This window comes from Plenodomus lingam (genome assembly GCF_022343315.1).
Source record: "Plenodomus lingam strain CAN1 chromosome Unknown contig_8, whole genome shotgun sequence".
In the NCBI taxonomy this organism is placed as follows: domain Eukaryota; kingdom Fungi; phylum Ascomycota; class Dothideomycetes; order Pleosporales; family Leptosphaeriaceae; genus Plenodomus; species Plenodomus lingam.
This window is the reverse complement of record NW_027093972.1, coordinates 1,340,400-1,359,073: the sequence shown is the minus strand read 5'-3', so window position 1 is coordinate 1,359,073 and position 18,674 is coordinate 1,340,400. Positions and strand designations below refer to the sequence as shown.

Genomic DNA, 18,674 nt, shown 5'->3' with positions numbered 1-18,674 from the left:
TCCCCAGTCGCCAATTCCATCGCCTGGATATTGAAAACCCCAGCGTGGGCTTGCTTGATGCACATGATAAACCGTTTGTAGTTTTCGCGGTAGCGAGTTCCATGGTGTGTAGGCTACGAGGTTCAGTGTGCTGGTGTTGGGGGGGGTGGGTGGTGAAAAGGGCGAAGTGGATGTGTATCTGGGTGTACTGGGGTGTGCAAAAGAGGTATTGTATACAGGTGGGCATGGGAATATGACGTTGTACAACAGAATAGCTGTATGTATTTACATCTGCATATATCTGGAACAAATTGTACACGCAGGGTATCTCATGGAAATACTGCACAACTGCCTCCCACTACCTCCCACTAGTGGGGTGAGATGCAATGAAACGTTGCGTGTGAGGATGTGGGAACGGGTGTGTATTCGAAGAGGGGGGGTTGGAGGGCAAGTTGTGTATGTGTGTACATGTATGTCATGGTTTAAGACGAAAACTCCCCCTATCCCATTTCACCAATCCCAAACTTCCCAACTCACGACCTCCCGCATAAACCACTTCACGCCATGATTCACAATCAAGATCCGCCTTGATTATTGAAATCCACCCGACGAGACACTGTGTCAAAAGTAAAATGCAGATCCATACTTTTTGTATTCCTCCAACGACAAATATCCATGGACTGGGAAACTAGCTCTCGCTTCCTCTCGTTCGATTCAATGAACAACTAGCTGTCGAAACAGGCTGCAAAGAAAGACCGAGTCTGGGTATCTTGCGTGACACGAAATCTAGACTACAATTACTGATGCATCGGGGACAACGCCCACCTCTGGAGTGCCCCGTACCATCTACAGCTCTGCTTTTCTCTGAGCAAAAAGAATAAACCGCAAACCTCTCTCTTCCTGGCCTTACAAATGCCATCAATTACTTGCTAGCGTTAGTAAAAAGCATCCGGATTATCATTGCCTTTGCCCCCATACCCACTGTCCACATCATCGAGACTTCTGTACTGAGACTGTCCTCCGCCACGCCCTCGTCCTCTTCCACCACCACCGCTTCGATCTCCACGATGCCCACCTCCCCGTCCACCTCTTGATCCATACGATGGATTCCTGTATCCCCCACGTCCGCGACTCTGATTCCCTCCACGGTAATTAGCCGCGCGATTGTCGCCAGATCGTCCGTTGTGCTGTCGACTATCGCTATTTCTGTCGTGTGGTTCGTGTGATCGACGTTCTTTGCGATTCGCCTTGTTGGGGAAGTAGCTCTCGTATTCGCTCTCATTCGCCGTCTCCTCTTCAATCCGCAGCATTTGCTTTTCGCCAACCACGCTCTCGAATTCGAAAGCTTGGTCTTGTGGTACCGGATGCCAATTTGATATGCGCGCGGCGTCTGCCGGTCGACCGTTCTTGCGTATCGCTAGTACCACCGTCGGTACGGGGTTCTCAGAGTAGTATTTCGTGGATTTTGGGACGGGCTCGACGCGTGCAGCCCAGAGCTTGTTCTCAAAGCAGGAGATGGCTGTGACTTTCCATTTGACCTTGGCACCGATGCCGCCTACTTTATCCAGTATGCTCTTCGGGCAGGGCTTTGGTGTAATCAGAATGCTATTTGCGAGGTACCGTACGTCGTCACGCGGTGTGCCATGTGGTAATGAGACAAGCGAGGTCAACTTCTCAGTCATAGTCGCGGGGATCATATATCCAGTATAGAAGACGGTCTTCTTGATCTGGTAAGGGGGTGTTCCCGCCGGCGCATTGCCCGATTTGACCTGTATGTTGTGTGCATTAATCATCTTCTGGATCTCTGCGATCTCGTCAACAGGGTCGAGCTGAGTCGCGTTTTCGGCAACTTGTATTACGTCGGTGGTGATTGGTTTCCGCGATGCCTGAGTTCGTGCGCGCATCAGTTCTTCGTTGAACTGGAAGAAGAAGTCGCGGAAGCCCTTGGTATGTTTTACCCGGTCTTCATAAATGCTCAGCTTCTCTGCGTCCTTGTACGTATATACGATGTCCTTTAGCAGCTCTTGCTTGAACTCCATTGTACTCCGGAATTTCTGCCCAGCAGGTCCGATCGCGGGTTTCAGACACACCATGTCGAATTCCAGGTGCCGACTCTTCGCGATGCGCTTTACAAGATCAGCAAAGTTGCTCTCGGCTCGGCCGGTCAGCAGCACCGTCAGCGCATCTTTCTCGGCCATGGATGTCTCAACGAGTGTGACGATGTGTTCGTTCCACCAGCCCTTCCAGCCCCGCGGCTCTTCCTTCTCTATGCCTTCGCCCGTAGCTGCCAGTATGTTCGCATCGTGCCACCAGCCGCCGTTGAGGAACATGTCGGGAGATCCAAGCTGGCCTATTGTCGCGCTGTTCCATATTTGTTTATTTGGTAGGGGGCTTGCGAATACTGTAACGTCTCAATGCCAATCCGAATGCGAGACTGTAGAATACTTACATGTATTATCGAAGTCATATACATGTATAGACTTGATCTCAGACACCGGCGGTAGTTCTTTGTCATCACACGACCACCGCTTGAGCGCAGTGACTGTGTGATATGTCGCCTTCCCATTCGGTCCTGCAACAGCAGGCTGAGTCGATGTGGCTAGCATGGTGGATAACGAGCGGCGAGCAGGCGAACAAATGCGACTCGAGGCTGAACGCAGCATGCAAAACGAGAAGAGATGACAATGTGAATATTTATGAATTGGGAGCGCTGAACTGGCCGCAGCGAATGAGGCGGTCGACTGCTATAGCCGTAGACGGTGTGGCGGTGGATTTGAGGTTGAATGTTTTTGTTTAGTTGAAAGACTGGACGATTCTACGATGCGATGGAAGTCGCGACCAACGGACTACTTTTGGTAGGCCCGTGCAGAAGAAGCGCGCTCCGCAATGACTTCCGAGCCATGAGCTCATCGTCGGAACGTGACCCGTGACCGTCTCCATTCACCCTCCCTCCCCAAAGACTCAACATCGGCGCATGGGAAGCACGGCTGGTTCGAGCAAAGACGAGTCCGAGGACACGTGCGTCATATGCCTTTCTTCCGTCACTGAGAGGGCCATTACGGTTCCATGCAATCACTACACTTTTGACTTTGTCTGTCTGGTGAGCTGGCTACAGGAGCGCTCTACTTGCCCGCTATGTTTGTCTCTGCATGTCAGTGTATATATACCCTTTCAACTGACTTTTCAATAGGTAAAACGCAGATAACTGCTGTCCAGTACGACTGGCAATCCCCTACCGATTACAAGTCCTATACGATCCTGCGAACTCATGTACCCACCAGTACGCCGAGTACTGCTAATACCAGTCGTGCATCCCTTTTCGCTCCATACGGACTTCCAGGCAGACTACGAGGAGCCCACCGTTCTTATTCTCCTCCAGTCGAAGATGTGGCGCTTCGCAGACGGCGCACTGTGTACCAGCAGAAGTTGCACTCTCTCCATGTGGGAAGCAATCCGTATTCTGGCTACCGTGACCTGACGCCCCACATGATCGCAAACTCGCCCGACCTCCAATCACGTGCGCGTGCCTGGATACGGCGTGAATTGCGCGTCTTCACCTTTCTCTACACCGACACCGAGGCCGTGTCATCTGGAGGTGCAACGACAAGCGGCAACGCGGAGTTCCTTCTCTCCTACATTGTGTCCATCCTGAAAATGGTGGACCTGAGGGCAAGCAATGGACACGCGGAGACTCTCTTATCTGAGTTCCTCGGAAGAGAAAATGCGACACTCTTCCTACATGAGCTCAATTCTTGGCTGAGAAGTCCATACAAGAAGGTTGAAGAGTGGGACAAAGAAGTGCAATACAGGCACAATCTAGAATCAATCTGTAGCGGGGATGGAGTATGAGGACTAGTTGGTAGAGTAAAGTGAGCAAGCTAGATACACTTTTGCACAGGGTAATAAATCAATCACACCATGTAAACAACAGTCTGCGTCTATGTCAACAGGCACGATAGCGTTCGAGACAGGAGTAAGATAGATAAGACGTTTCACATGCATATGATTCATTGCATTATGCCGTTCCTCACGATGGAGATTGAAGAGGTGTAATCAGAATGATATTGCATCTCTGTAGGTTGTCCTTCCCGACCAAGAGTTGATCGTGATTATGTTTTCAATGTCTGATCAGGGTCACCATCTTCCCATAATCTTCTTGCTAGTCAGCCCCAGCCTCTCACAAGCGGAATGCACGGCATCTTGTGAGCGTGAGAAAGCATGTTGCAATCATAGTATGGTGAAGCCGCTCTCACTGTGCCGCATCAACATCTTCCTCCTCCATGTAGCTCGAAGCGTCACGCAGTGGGCCATTGGCCGCCGTCTCTGCTCGCGTGAGCACGAAGGCGCGCGTGAGCTCCTGGTAGAACTCCAACGGATACACCTTGTCATTACCGAAGGAAGTAACGGAATCCCTGTGTGCTCGGTATACATACAAATCGACAAGGACTTTGCGCATTGGTGAGCCAGCCGAAGTGCCTTCGTAGATGATTTCGATTGTCGTGAAACCGGGAGAAAAGATGGTGCCGTCCAGGCGCGGTACGCGACTGGCAGCAAGCATCGCTTTTAGGACCGTCTTCTTCGTCTCGGTGTCAAGTAACTTCTCGGCCAACACGTAAAGATGCGCAAGCGCGTCGAATTCTTCCCCTATAGTCTCAATGCTTGGAGTCAGATTCGGAATGATGGCCAGTTTACCAGTGTAAAGGAGATGGATGTACTTCTTGAAAGTACTGGGATCATCCTCGGGTAGAACAACATGACGTTCAAGAGCCTCTTTCCAATTGCCCGATAAAGCGGTCTTGAAGAAGATTGAACGTGCCGTTAAGAGGTCTTGATGAACTTTGAAGACCTCTTCCTCATCCTTACCAACACGTATCTCAACGACACCCTTGTAGTCGCTACGGTGACTTTAGTAAACAAAACTCGAAGAGGTTTCTGCATGAGGCGACTCACCTGTGGACATCCTTCGTGAACGCGCATATGCGTGACATGTCGTCTGCGGCTGGGGATGTTTTGGTGACCGCAATTGCCTCAAGCGCCTGAACAGATGGAGGAGGGCCTTGACGACTTTTCTGTGGTAACATAACAGTTGCAACAGCTGAGTAAACAATAGCCAGTCACCTCGATAGGAAGCTACAGAGGCAACAGCAAACGACCTGGCCCCAAGCAGCTGGAATGATGGAGCTTGGCAATGCACGCACAGATGCTACCAACGCTGCTCATCCGCAGACAAGTCCCGAAAGCAAGGTAGATATATATCTTTTAATATTCGTCAATCTTCATCTTACACCAACCTTAGGTTCGGGCGGGCCTCTGCCAGTGCTATCTGCTTGCCGTCAGGGGGTACGCGGGTTCGACCCGCGTACGGGTCAGTAACAATGGTTAAGTAGATTCTTTTTTGCCCTTTTTTGCACCACCTTCACCCAAGATGAACAAACACATGAACACCATATGTCAGTGATTTTAGCGTTAGACTTGTATTAGATAGCCTCGCCAATGCCATAGATGACGCCACTGTCCGGCTTACTCGAGGTACTGTTGTGACAGCCGCTAACTGAGCTCACTGACAGTGATCGCTTCGGGCTGCCGGGGTCCTTCAGGAAGAAGGGGCTCTTCAGAGGTTTTGAGTATATCATGCTGTCATTTCGCTTTATTCCTGATTCCGGTTTGTCCTTTTTGCGAGGTTTTGGCAGGGGAATCGCTGTGCGCATGCTATTCCCACTGAGTGTGCGGGAATGTAAAGGGGTGCGAGGCCCTCGTCGCTTAGGATCTGCATCTTCTTCCTCAGCCGTACTAGTGGTGGTGGCCTTAGAAGTTACTGTTGTAAATCTTGATCGAACAGATTGAACTGCAGTTGACTTAGAGGACAGTTTACAATCTGGCGTGTCCGTGGGTGAGATTGGCGAGGTTCTGGGGGTAGTTGAAGCCATCTTACCACCTACAGCAGTCCTAGTTATCAATACATTGACCTTGCGTTGAGTGTCTTGGGCCATCGAACATTGTGTGGGTTGATAGTTCGCTGTCTGAGTAACGACACTAGGGGGACTTGAAGGGCCGTTATCGATGCTTGGGCTTGACAAGACACTCGGCCTGCTTTCCAGTGAAGGTGTTAAAGTGCTGTAACCAGATGTGGATTGGGTTTTATCCCCCTTGTCCGAGCTCAACATGTCATCATGTAGTGATTTGTGTGAGACCGAATCATCTGCTTTTGGTGTATGCTGCAAATCAATGTCCTCAACATTAATCGGCGCGTCGTGCATAACGGTGATCGTTGGCTTGCCAGATGCGGAGGCGAATCCAAATAGTCCTACGCGTGGGCGTGGCTGATGACTTGATGAAATTTTATCGTTTGTTACGTTGGGCAACGACGCTGATCGATCTCGAGGATTTGTGCACGTCCTGCTGCTTGCTAGCGACCGTGAATGTTGTATTGACACCGACCTTTTGGGTGTCTCATTCGTTGTAGAAGGCTTGAATGATGACTCGCCCGTACTGTGCGTGGCATCTTGCTGCTGTGGAGAAGCTGAGTCCATCAGTGGCAACTTCACCGACCGTTCCCCAGACGCTTCGAGGTCGCGCTCTGAATACTACAACACTTGTCAGGCACTTGATCAGCACTAGATGTGATGATTGTACATACTTCAAGGCCCTTTCTCTGTGCCATTGAATCTTTTGGAACTATTGAAATGGCTTCTATGTTCTCGTTACCCATCTCTTGCCGGGGGGAATCCACACGTCTTGCTGAGTATGCTGGCGTAACATCGGCATTAGGCTTAGCTTTGGCCAGAGTTGGGGTGCAGGATCCACCAGCTGGCGGCGACATGGACACTGAGCCTGTTACAATGGGCGACGCGGTATTCGAATTGCCCAACTCAGGAGTCGCAAGTGTGGGTTTGGATCGACTAGGGGTCGGGGCGGGTCGCAATGAGGATGTTTCCGAGTCAAGATCACTAGCACGGCTTCCATAGCTGCTAAGTTGTTCGGTGATTCGCTTCAGCTTTCGGATATCGCTTTTATAGCCTCTGATATCAAGCTTATAATAAATGATCTCCCGTACATAGAAATTCACCTCGTTTCGCAGGCTCTCGACCTCCATCTCATGCGTTGAGGGTGTACCAGTGGATTCTCTTGTTGGGTATTCATTCTGGAATTGCCGGTTAAGGTTGCTTATCCATCGATCAAGATCTTCTTGTTTCACAAGTGTAGTAAGCTCAGGCAATGCCTCAACATCCACGCCACTCTTAAGCTTCATCGTGGCATGCCTTCGTATCTCTGCTCGCAATAGAAGCTTGTGTAGATCCAGTTGACGCTCAGTTGCTCGCAGTGATTTCTCTTTGTCAGCAATGATGGCCTCGCGATCTAAGACTGCTTTTCTAAGCTGCTCAAGGATAGCGTCAGTTTCCCGCGACTTTTGTAACAGATCAGCTTGTATCTCCGATCGAAGAATAACTTCGTCGTGCTCCACCTGCAGCTGTCTGTGCCTCGATCTCAACTCGTCTATCTCTTTACAGAGCTCGGCGATGTGATCGTCTTTCTGTTTGGACTGCTCTTGGAGCCGTTCAATCTGTTCAACGGATGCTGATAATGTAGGAAATTCTCGCAATTCTTGGTCTGGGCTGGTAAGGGATGCGTTGGAAAAGACTGTACTCATGCTTGTGTGTGGATCTTGGGTTGCCTGAATGTGTCAGTAACGTGGCGTATGCCTCTATGAACGTATAATTTAGGACTTTCTTTGACGCTACCCACCGCTCTTGTTAAGTCTACAGTGATCGGGGCACAGGGTGTTGTAAGCATTGTGTCGAAGGGAGACATATCAGCCCACATATTGCTCAATTGCTCTTCCGCATCCAATCGCTCCGTATTAGCTATCTCGAGACGGCTTTCCAGATGGTCGACGGTGTTCTGAAGGGCCTTTGCGCTTTCTACAAATTTGGAAGCTTTGTCTGCTTTGGCTTTCCATTCAACCCGCTCTTGCTCCGCTTTTTCGCATGCTGTTCGAGTTTCGCGTTCTCTCTTCTTTGAATCATTTAACTTCGCCATCAATGATTCTATCTGCTTTTGGAGGGCAACATTATTCTGCTTGTACTGATTGAGCTCCGGGAGAAGGTTGCGATTGAAAGTTTCCGGTCGGCGCGTATTGCTGAGCTTCCGTTTGAGATTCTCCATGTCGGGACTGTTGCGTAAACGTGGAGGTGATCGTTGATCATTTCCTTGGGCGCTTTGGAAAGGGGACTGCGAAACCGAAGATCTAATCTTCGCTGTCTCAAGTGTATCTTCTTGGATGGGGGTCTGCGGCGACTCAATCGTCTCTGCTAAGAGCAAAAGATTGTCACTATAGGCTTTGCATCATGGATGATGTTTGTCTGGGCTAGTAACCCACAAGGCCACGAAAGCACAGAGCCTGAACCAATGGCGACCGCTCCCTCGTTGTACAGGGGAGCTGCATCAAGACGTAGTGAAAAGCGCATTTTGGTACTCACTATTTTCCTGCTGTACTTCCAGGACACTTGCTCGTGTCAATAGAGTTGTATCTGCCCCGGCAGGTGCATCTAGGCCTGTAGCAGCAAATTCTTTCAAAGGTCTTGAACTTCTCAACTGGGCCGATGGATTCGAGTTTACACCCTCTTGGTTCGTGGTCGTAGTCCTTAGGCTCTCAAAATGCCTACTGTGTGTAATCGTCGGCGTGGGAGTTGCACTTGCACCAAACTGCAGAAATTAGTCCTCCGCTGTAATATATACACAAGTATTTAGAGTAACAGAGAGGTTTATCAAAGCCATCGAGATCATGAACTGTGCCTTAGGGATGTAAGACTATTGCGAGCACAAAGATGGGCTCCTGAAACAGCTGATAACATGATATTTTCCGCAAAAACCACATCCCAGGATTGCATGATGGCAATTTCGGGTCAATTAGCAAGTTTTATCACGACTGATGCGATGGGAATCTACTTCAAGCGCAGAGTGTCCCACCGGTGCTAAAAAGGCAGATGTTCGTGAACTGTGAAACCGTTTCGTTATGCATACCAAATCACTCGGCAAGTAAACGAGGCGGAACAACGAAACAACTAACACTTACTTCAATTTTTCGCCGACTTGGGCGCATTTTGCTAGTTGTGTCCGAGACGTTACCTGGAACATTCGTCAAAGACGGCTGGAGTGCTTCAGCCACATCAACTGCGTCGACACTGTGCCTCGGTACATATCCTCTCAGCTTTTTTTCCATACTAGATGGGGCGGTTTCAAGATCTAGCCGTGAAGGTCTGCGCTTGTCGGTCTCACTTCGAGATCTCCTGTGTGGTACATTCAATAGGCTGGATCGAGCTTGCATTGCAGCGTGTTGCCCGCAAAGATTTGGAACGCTTTTGGCGTGAGTCAATGATTCTGGAACCAAAGACAAGCGGCTTAATTTGTTTTTCTCTCTGGCGTGAAAGTCGGTCGTGCAGATGACGCTTGAAGTATCTCGCGAGGCCTGTGTGACTCTCAACGGTTGTACAGAGGTTTGGTCAACAGGGTAGCCTTGGTTTTCCAGGAGGATCGAACCTGGAAGCTCAGCGGGGAGCTCTGGAGTTGATGTCATAGACACAGAGCGTGGTCGACTAGGGAGAGGCTTTTGTAAGAAATCTGGCCCTACGCAGCCGGTAGCACACAGCATCGGAGACCGCAGTATGTGTTCGAAAGCTGCTTGTAGATTCGACCCTGATCTGTCCCATGCTGCATCATACTGAGCCAATAAGGGACTAAGGGTATATCGCGTGTCATATGGCAGTGCCACTTGGAGGGAGCATGGCCGCTGTATTTCAGCCTGCGAAGAGGTCTAGTAGACATAGTTAGCGAATGGCGATGGTCCACAACGACTGCAGGTGCTTTCCCCCTGTACTTGCTTCTGACAACTCTCTCTCTCTCGCCTTGCCTGAGGAACCACGTTGATGCTATACTGCCAGCACATTGAGCTCCTGGAGGGCTGTTCATACCTTTGCTTCGAATACCTCCCCTAGTCTAGGACTCTTGGTATCGATAGGGAGGAGCCCGCCCGTGCGATAGTATGGCTCTCCACTCGATTGGCGTTTCGACCGGGAGAAGATCCGTTTGGAATTCATTGCGATGCGCGCAGACACACAGCGACCTTCCTGAACATAGTGCTCGGGTAAACTTGGGAGGAACTTGAATTCAAGATTCAGACGGATAGTGACATGCAGCGATTATCAATGATGAAATGTGTGGTAACAGGGGAACGATGAGAAGAAAAGGAAACAAAGCGCGCAAAGTTAGGTAGACAAAAGGTTGCAATCGTCTGATGGCAGTTTGCCATACGTGATCTGGCGACTACATGATTCCCATTGCCCGCTGCCATGTTTCGGATAGTTACCGTATAGGTGAGCGACGCTGGTGCTTAGGACTCAGGAGTGCTGAGCATACATTGCTTACAGGGGGCCAGAATGCCAACTGGGTGAGAGACGACGAGGGTCAATTACCATGATTTGCATACGCGCCTCGGGGCTGGCCTGAGAGGCGGCGATACTAAAAAGCGAGCAAATGGCCATGAAGGCTGAGGGGTGTGAAGGTTGACGTGTGCTGCAGAAACGCTCGGACCTCTCACGTCTACTTGCAGGCTACCGTACAGGCTATACCGGTAGCCACCGACAACCTCCAACTCTAACTAACGACTTCAATCTTTTGCTGCGATCTATTGGAGGCCGGCGCGCATCTTTTGACGCCGCAATGAATTAGTCGATATATCCTGCGGTGTTTACGCCTCAGCTAAGACTCGCTGGGAGTTCGCTTACTGTTGCGCCTCCGCGCCCAGCAAAGGAAGCTGAAACATCACCGCGCCGCCCCCAATTGCAGTCTGACGGACAGACCCAGCCAAGTAGATAGTAGCACGAACATGGCAAGGGATCTGTCACCTTACAGTGCGCGACTACTGTTGACTCGTCAATTGGCTGAAGGCAACTCTGCTACACCGCAGCCAAGTCAACGCAGACATGCAAGCCCTCCAGTGTCGCAGACTGCATCTGAGCGACCAACAAAGGAGCCTGTGGCCAGCTTAGGCCGCCATTCGAGAAGCAGATCACGGGATCATAAGCCTAGAGATGCTTCCAGGGATCGCAAACCTCGCGACAGGATAGCAGAATCCGCTGTTATCACAGGTGGACGGACAGTGTCGCCAGAGCCGTACAAAAAGTCACGCGACGCTTCCAGAGAGCGTAAACGCGGCCATTCTAGGGAGCGGAGGCGCGATCGGTCAAGAGACAGGCATAGAGATCGATCACGAGAACGGCGTCGCGACAGGTCTGGGGAGAGGAGAAAGGACCGGTCGCGGGAGAGGCAACGCGACCGCTCAAGAGACAGCCGGCAGGATCGTTCGAAAGATAACCGGCGCAAAGAAAAGTCGAGAGAGCGACGACGCTCACGATCGCCTATACCCTACCGATCGCGCAAGCAGCGCACTCGCTCCCCGTCTGCTTCGACATCTCCTCCACCCAAACGTCGTCGAAGGACTCGATCGCCTTCTCCACATCACCGTACCAAAAAGGCTCTCCCATCGCAGGAAATTTCGTTTCGCGGCCTCGACGACTCTGCCCAGCCACCCACCAAGTATGGAGGCGCACCGCCCGAGAAGGAGAAGCCCAATTTCAAAACCACAGGCGCGCTTGCCAAAGCCGCAAACCGAGTCGAGGGAACCAAGATCTCACTCAAGTACAACGAGCCCCCCGAAGCCCGCAAACCCCCGCCATCGCAACCCTGGCGCATCTTCGTGTTCAAGGGCGAAGATGTCGTCGACACCATTGAAATATGGCAGAAGAGTTGTTGGCTACTAGGTCGCTCGCACGAGGTGGTGGATTACGTGCTCGAGCACCCAAGCTCCAGCGGACAACATGCTGTTATCCAGTTCCGCTACATACAAAAGACCATCGAGGATGAGTTTGGCGTCAAAACCAAACGCGGTAAAGTCAAACCATATATCATCGATCTCGAGAGCAGCAACGGCACGGAGTTGAATGGGGAGCCCGTTGAGGCGAGTCGCTATTTTGAACTCCGGGACAAGGATATCCTCAAGTTTGCTGGCAGTGAGCGCGAATACGTGGTCATGCTTCCACCACCAGAGGCTACGTAGATATACTTCGCTATTGGCCAACCGGCGGCGCCGTTCCACTTAAGCGCCCACTTAGCGATGAGAGTCCATGAGAAACAAAAATACTATCTGTCTACCTTTTGAAGTAGTACTTTACACCACAACATGAAAACAGGACAAACAGATCCTTTCCAACCCTACGCTTCTGTGAACAAAAGCAAAAATCGTAATGAATCCCATTCTCCATCTCTCTGCTCTTTTCGACCAAGGAATTGCAGAGCCTTAGTAGGTGGAGGGGTGTGATGTGGTGCATGACCAGCATTTTCCCCTGCATTGAATGAAACTTGAGTTGTCGGCGCCAGCAGCGACTAAATCGTATTTTTCTAGTAGATTCATGTACTATCATCGTCAGGGTAAGCATAAAGTAACACTTCTACACAAAACTGTACCAACTATACCCATCATGTTTATTCTTCTCGCAGTGCGGGGAGAAACCAAGTCGTAGGATTGAACATGAGCATCCAAACCCCCCCGCCCACGGAAAACAGGAAAAAAAAGAAGGCGCCTATACGCCATCGCCTATTCCATCAAACCCCCCTCAACTGGGCCTCCTGAAAGGATGCGCCTCGGTATTAAGCACCCACTCATCCAGATTCACCACATCCTCGTCCTCGAAGAGCAGATAAAAGTACTTGAGCGTCTCGGCGAGCCAAAAACTCTCCATCTCGTCGTTGATGGCAGGGTGCAACTTGGTGACGTCGTCGATTGCGCTGTTGCCGTATGTGGTTGAGGTGTGCTGGTCGATGGCTTTGAACATGCGCCAGCCGGCTTCGCGCCAATGCGAAGAGCCGGTGATGCGGTACATGTAGAAGACGGATTCAATGGCCTCGGGGCTGTGGGTGGGGCGTGTGTTAGTTGGGGGGTTTTGTTCGGGGAGGGGAGAGGAGAGGGGAAGGGGAAAAAAGGGTTCATGAAGGAAAAAGAATTTCGTACCGAAGGATATAAGACCGGCTTTTAATCTCCGTCACGCCGGGTGGAAGACGTTCTTCCTGGATTCGACTCATGACATACTCTTTGTGGCTCACTGCAGGATAGGGCGAGAAGAGGACTGGGAACTGTGGCATCGTGACACTGGGCTTGGCTGGACTGTCAAGTTTGGGTTGGACCTTTGTAGGTGGCCTTTCGCCTTCTTCGGATTCCGCATCGTCGACGAGATGGGGCAGTTGGCGTCTGTCAAGAGTATCGGCCCAGATTGTCCTGGTTGTAGAGTGAGCGTCGACTGCAGCAGCGCGAGATGGTTTGGGTGGTGCGGTTATAGCCGCGAGTTCTGCATCGTACTGGGCGGTAGCAGAGGCAAACCTCTCTTTGTAATCTTGGAGTTGAGATTGATATTTGGACTCTCGGGCCTCGTAATATGGATCAAGTCGTTCCCAGTACGCGGTCTGGTTCCAGGGGCAATGCTTTGCATCCTCGCAGGCCATGACATTAAAGGCCTCCGGCATGATGCCACTGGCTGTCATGTCGTAACTCCATATGCAGCCTTCTGTGAGTTTCTTTGCAATCTCGAGGTCCTCGGGACGTTCAAAGATCTTGGCGCCCATGCCTATCATACCTCCAGCGAAACAAGTGAGATGCGCATTTTCAGCCGTGAGTTCGCCAGCTTTGCTTTCCTCATCAGAAGACATGCTCATTTGGCCGCTGAACAAGATATCCGTCTCGTCTGGGAGCATGGGCCGGTAGATGAGATGCTTCTTGAAAACGTCTGCGGACGCTGTGTACATGGTGCGGTATTTCTCCACTAAGCCACCAAGGAGAAGATATTGTTTGGGTAGGTACTCGTATGTAGAGTCCGATTCACCGCCAAGGGTGTACTTCTCCCGCGAATATCCATTTGGCGATTGGAATCCTTGTGGTATACATTGAGGAGTTGATTTAGCGGCCGCCGCTGAATCGATTCCATCAGTGTCTACTAGGTCGTCGTCGTCGTCGTCGAGCTGGCGCTTGGCCAAGGAACCACCGCTTCGTACATTATCAGCTGGCTTGTCGTCGGAAGTAAGCACTACAGAATCCGGTAGGTTCAATGGAACATATTTCCTGCCATTTGGCGAAAGTTTTTCTGGAACCTTAGGAGAAGCATCGGCTGCTTCATTGTCATTGAGCCCCATAGGAGGCGTCAGAGGTGTTTGTAGCATATTGTCTACTGGCAACTTGCTGCAGCCCGATATATCCAGAGTTGTCGGCCACATTCCTGGGAGTTTGGTCTTCATCTGAAACTCTTCGAGATTGTCGGTAATGCGTGCGATTGCATCGTAGTATTTGTCCTCTCCAGTGAACTGCGCAAGCCTAGTGAACTCCATGGAGAGCGACCCAATCTCGGCGAGAACGGCGTTGGAGGCAGCCCTATGTGTCTGAGAGGCGAATGCAGGTCTCCAGTAATAGTACAGAAGGGGCATGCGATTTGGCGTGTCGAATGCACCGATAAGAATCTCAGCAAGCTCAACCGCTTTATCGAGGAGAGTCTTGTACTTCTTCCCGCTAATATCGTAAGCGCCAACCAGACCACCGAGGTAGCGGATTGTTGTTTCGAACATGGGAATGTCTGCGCGCGTAGATGTTGTGAAGTCGATTTGGTCCACGGCCTTGACGGCCTCCTCAAAGTCCTCCTTCAGGCCCATGATCCATAAGGTATCCAACGAATCTACCAGCGTAGCGCCCCATTCGGCGAATGGGTCGCGAAACGTGCCTGTCATAGGCCTCAGCTCATCGTGAAGCCATGCAAACTCTTTGTATCCATCCCACGACTTTTTCGCGACCGATTTGATGACATCAAGTTTTGCCAGCCGATCTTGTTTTTCTGCAGCGTTTTCTGGTTTGAAGGCGAATTGAATCTTGGGTATTGGCTTCGGTTTGCCCGTGGGCAATCTAATCAACGATTCCGAGGGAACGGGAAAATGCTCGGCCAACTTCGACCAGTGTATCGGTGGTATGCCCGTTGACGAGCTCGACTTGTCGTCAGGAACCACGCCATCGATTGGGTCCCCGTATCGTTGGGGCCGTATTTGTGAGGGGACGTTTGGCTTCTCTTCGCCGCTTGTTGCCGCCGAAGTTATTGACGCCAACTCTGATGATGATGATGATGACGACGACGGTAGAGACGGCAGTGCCTTGACCGGAGGCGGTGTCTGCAAAACAGACGGTTGTGTGGCAGCGGGGACATCGAGTCTCAGACTTTGTGTCTCGTGTGCGAGAGCCGGGCGTGGCTTACTGTCCAACTCAGCCTTCTTCTGCTCGCTACCCCGGAAACCTGGGCCGCCTGCTGCACTCGATGCAGCCTCTCGCCACGCTGCGCCCGACGCGCGGAACTTGTAGAAGGCGACGACGGCGATGAAGGCGAAGAGTAGGAAGACGCGATACCGCCTGAGACGTAACATTGTGAAAGGAGTGAGTAGGACTCGCAGGGCTCGCGTGCGTCGAAATGTACACCGGAAGCACTAAGGAATCAACGGGTTAATAAGGTTGCACTTGCCATGGAGCGCAAGCAGGTAAGCAAGGAAAGGAAGCAGGACGTGGAAGATTTATCTACCTCTCATTCCATATTCATTATTTATGTCCCTGTAACGAGCGAAAAGCCTGGATCGGCAATAAGCGTAGCGGGCCTGTCTCAAGTGGGCGGCGGCTTGGCTCTTGCACCCACTGTAGGGCTTCATTTGCATGCCTGCGTGCAGAATTATATTAAACCCAACACGTTCCATAATATGTCAGCTGTTTCTTGCACGTACCCTGCTGAAGGCAATGAAAAGCTCTCATAAGGGAAGTCCACATATCCACACTCCTTTGACCCTCCCCATCCTTCTTCAGGTAGCAGTACATTGGACAATGAACTGGGTACCTATTCGCCGTTGCACCTACGCATCAACGGGCAAGGGGCACATCCCCCGCACTATTGGCAGCATCCGTATATCCGTCCTAGCGGATGCGCTAACTTAAGCTTAAATTACCCCTGACCCGGATGTGTCCTGATCTGAAATAGGGGTCCAAAGCCTCTAATCGTGTCCGAAGTTTAAACTTGTTGTATGCTGTCGATCTCTGACAAGGCATGTACACGAAATAGATCTTGGAGTGTTCACGGTGTTTTGAAGGCATCCCGTGATAGATACAAGATACTATCGATTGATAGGGTCATGTGGACAATGGGCCATGGCATTTAATCTATTGTGAAAGGTTGGTGTATGTATAGTGCAACAACTCGCGCCGAAATTGCTCAATACGTAGCAAGTCATCAATCAGGCCACGACGCGGTCTGGCAGGCTGCGATTATGCTGACGTGAGGCGCTCTGGATTTGCTGCGATACTTCTGTGATGCCATGCAGATCAATCTTGCTGTTGACCTCATCATTGTCCTTCTTCACCACCTGGGCCCGATTGCCGTCCCTGTCAATGTATTAGCTTGGGCTATTGCGTGTTGCTGCAACAGATTCCATCTTACCATTTGCCGCGCCTTTAACATTTCGTCGCACAGCAATAAATTGGAAGCAATGCCTGTGGCAGATGCTATGCAATTGCGCAGCACGCGGAATGAATCGTAGACACCTTCCTGTGTAGGGTCCATTGCTTCTCCTGTCGAAAGGTTGAGCCCGACAACATTGCCCTCAGCATGTTCGTCCTGTAAAGCAGCGACTACACAGTGATCAGCAAATATCTCCATAGGCCGTATTGTACTTACGCGAGTCTTGAATGTCATGTCCAGAGTTGGCGGCCAGTGTCTTAGGGATGACGAGCAAGGCGTCTGAGAACGCTGACACGCCCCATTTGGCCTTGCCCTTCACTGTCTTGCGGAACTGCTCACTGTTGAGGTGGGCGGCGCAAGCAACTTGAAAGGCACCACCGCCAGGCACGACGCTTCCGTCAACGATCATGTTGTATACACTCCGCAAGCCGTCGCGAACCGCATCCTTTATCTGGGAAATGGTGTGTGAGTTTGGACCCTTGATGAGCAATGTGACGGACTTGGGGTCCTTGACATCTTCCTAGAAGTCGTGAGCATGGAACGAATATGATGTGGGATCTGACTTACAATGAAGGTGTACTTTTCCTCGCCAAGCTGGTGCTCATAAACAAGGCCAGCCCAGCCAAGAACCTCCGGTGTCATGTCGTCGACGCTGTTCTGCGAGGTTCCACCGCAGATAAGTTGCAGGCGTTCCATGTTCCTTCTCTTTGCTCTTCGCAGCGCGAAAATGCCATTCTTGACTAGCACATCCAGACTCAGGGGGTCGATGCCCTTCTGGTTAATGATGACGAATCCCTTCTTAGGATCATCTCCACAAACCTCCTTCTTCAGCTCTACGATCTTTCTCAGCTTTTCGTCAACAAATCGTCGCTCGCTCTCGACAAGCTTCTCCCTTTGTTCCGCACTCGAGTAGTAAAAACCAGAGTTAATTTCCGACTTCTCATACTCCAAGCTGACGTTCAAGGTCAGAATGTATGCGTTTTCCACCCTTTTCGCCATATCCGGATGCCTCGCGCCGTGGTCCAAAGCCAAACCTCGGATGAGCTGTGTATCCGCAGCAGTGCGGTGTTGCATTGTCATAATCTCAACCATGTGCAGATCTGGCTTCGCGGGTGGCTGATAAATCGAAAGGACCGCATCTACGATATCGGGAGTCAGTTGTTCGGCGAGCGAGCTGTCGAGCTTCGTTGATAGCGATGTACGTGCAACAGACAAGAGAAGTTCTCGATCGACCTCCTTTTGGAGCTTGAAGCCATCGAGAAACTGCGTTGTGTTAGCTCACAGCAGTTTAGGTCGTGCACGGGTATCTACCTTAAGTGCCTCTGTCTTAGCAATCTCGTAGCCATCTGCAATCACACGAGGGTGGAGTCCCTCAGCAATGTACCGATCAGCCTGCTTCAACAGCTCTCCGACAAGTAGGACGACCGAGGTCGTGCCATCGCCTGTTATATCGTCCTGTGCTGTAGCCGCGCGTGCTATCATAACCTGTTTTTATTTGAGGGTTGGATCAATACTTGGGGTAGCAAGCGACGTACGGCAGTGGGATTCTGGATTTGCTGCTCGGTTGTTAGCTTTGCAGTCTTTCCTATTGGCAATGCACTTACCATCTCCTTGAGCAGAACGCTTCCATCTTTTGTGAGTTTGATCTGATGGAGTGGTCAACAGTGTCACCTGCCGTCTCTACTCAGATATTCACATACTCCTCCTGCGCCATCCACAAGCCTGTCTACTGTCAGTGACCATTTTTAGGGAAAATGGGCGAATCTACTCACATCTTCAGAGTACCTCGAGGACCCAAATTTGAAGCGAGGACCTGTGGCATGCATCAGCCAGCAATTCCTTCAAATGTATCTCTTCTGTACAGTACCTGCTGCAGGCCTTCACCCGCTGATATGTTCACTCGAAGAGCTTCCCCGCGCCTCTGCGTGATGGTTAGTTGTACTGTTGCGGAGATGCCTGGGACTGTTCCTTACCCTCGACTCAGCCTTGGGATTGAGAAGCTGTGCTGCCGACATGTCTGAAAGAGTCCAGTAGGGTTATCAAACAGCAGTGTATTGTAGCTGAGGCAGTATGGCGGGGCAAAGTGCTGTTTTCGCGTTGCCTGTCGCGCGTCCCTCG

The 18,674-nt window shown here is 51.0% G+C and overlaps 7 protein-coding genes across 7 annotated transcripts; 2 read left to right on the top strand and 5 right to left on the bottom strand.

Annotated features, from left to right (window-relative positions):
• Positions 1 to 585: 585 nt before the first annotated feature.
• IAQ61_010518 (uncharacterized protein) lies at positions 586 to 2,795 on the bottom strand. Its single transcript, XM_003841857.2, has 2 exons — positions 2,429 to 2,795; positions 586 to 2,380 (listed from the first exon to the last, which is right to left on the bottom strand). Exons 1-2 carry the CDS (start codon positions 2,640 to 2,642, stop codon positions 915 to 917), a joined length of 1,680 nt encoding a protein of 559 aa, XP_003841905.2. The 5' UTR covers positions 2,643 to 2,795; the 3' UTR covers positions 586 to 914.
• A 158-nt stretch (positions 2,796 to 2,953) lies between these two features.
• IAQ61_010517 (uncharacterized protein) lies at positions 2,954 to 3,828 on the top strand (the record flags this gene model as incomplete). The annotated part of the gene is made up of 2 exons (XM_003841856.1): positions 2,954 to 3,116; positions 3,170 to 3,828. 2 exons carry the CDS (start codon positions 2,954 to 2,956, stop codon positions 3,826 to 3,828), a joined length of 822 nt encoding a protein of 273 aa, XP_003841904.1.
• Positions 3,829 to 4,228: 400 nt separating this feature from the next.
• IAQ61_010516 (uncharacterized protein) lies at positions 4,229 to 5,060 on the bottom strand (the record flags this gene model as incomplete). The annotated part of the gene is made up of 2 exons (XM_003841855.1): positions 4,229 to 4,874; positions 4,930 to 5,060. The coding sequence occupies 2 exons, from the start codon at positions 5,058 to 5,060 to the stop codon at positions 4,229 to 4,231; spliced, it is 777 nt and encodes a 258-aa protein (XP_003841903.1).
• Positions 5,061 to 5,456: 396 nt separating this feature from the next.
• Positions 5,457 to 10,073, bottom strand: IAQ61_010515 (uncharacterized protein; the record flags this gene model as incomplete). Its single annotated transcript, XM_066098817.1, has 8 exons — positions 5,457 to 5,688; positions 5,796 to 5,824; positions 5,919 to 6,563; positions 6,617 to 7,651; positions 7,723 to 8,288; positions 8,457 to 8,682; positions 9,053 to 9,790; positions 9,948 to 10,073. 8 exons carry the CDS (start codon positions 10,071 to 10,073, stop codon positions 5,457 to 5,459), a joined length of 3,597 nt encoding a protein of 1,198 aa, XP_065951362.1.
• Positions 10,074 to 10,861: 788 nt separating this feature from the next.
• On the top strand, positions 10,862 to 12,091 carry IAQ61_010514 (uncharacterized protein; the record flags this gene model as incomplete). The annotated part of the gene is made up of 1 exon (XM_003841853.1): positions 10,862 to 12,091. The coding sequence occupies one exon, from the start codon at positions 10,862 to 10,864 to the stop codon at positions 12,089 to 12,091; it is 1,230 nt and encodes a 409-aa protein (XP_003841901.1).
• Positions 12,092 to 12,647: 556 nt separating this feature from the next.
• On the bottom strand, positions 12,648 to 15,480 carry IAQ61_010513 (uncharacterized protein; the record flags this gene model as incomplete). The annotated part of the gene is made up of 2 exons (XM_003841852.1): positions 12,648 to 12,942; positions 13,043 to 15,480. The coding sequence occupies 2 exons, from the start codon at positions 15,478 to 15,480 to the stop codon at positions 12,648 to 12,650; spliced, it is 2,733 nt and encodes a 910-aa protein (XP_003841900.1).
• A 961-nt stretch (positions 15,481 to 16,441) lies between these two features.
• On the bottom strand, positions 16,442 to 18,571 carry CCT6 (T-complex protein 1 subunit zeta; the record flags this gene model as incomplete). The annotated part of the gene is made up of 11 exons (XM_066098816.1): positions 16,442 to 16,480; positions 16,536 to 16,726; positions 16,773 to 17,076; positions 17,124 to 17,819; positions 17,868 to 18,041; positions 18,092 to 18,112; positions 18,161 to 18,202; positions 18,257 to 18,278; positions 18,329 to 18,369; positions 18,424 to 18,477; positions 18,530 to 18,571. The coding sequence occupies 11 exons, from the start codon at positions 18,569 to 18,571 to the stop codon at positions 16,442 to 16,444; spliced, it is 1,626 nt and encodes a 541-aa protein (XP_065951361.1).
• Positions 18,572 to 18,674: the final 103 nt, after the last annotated feature.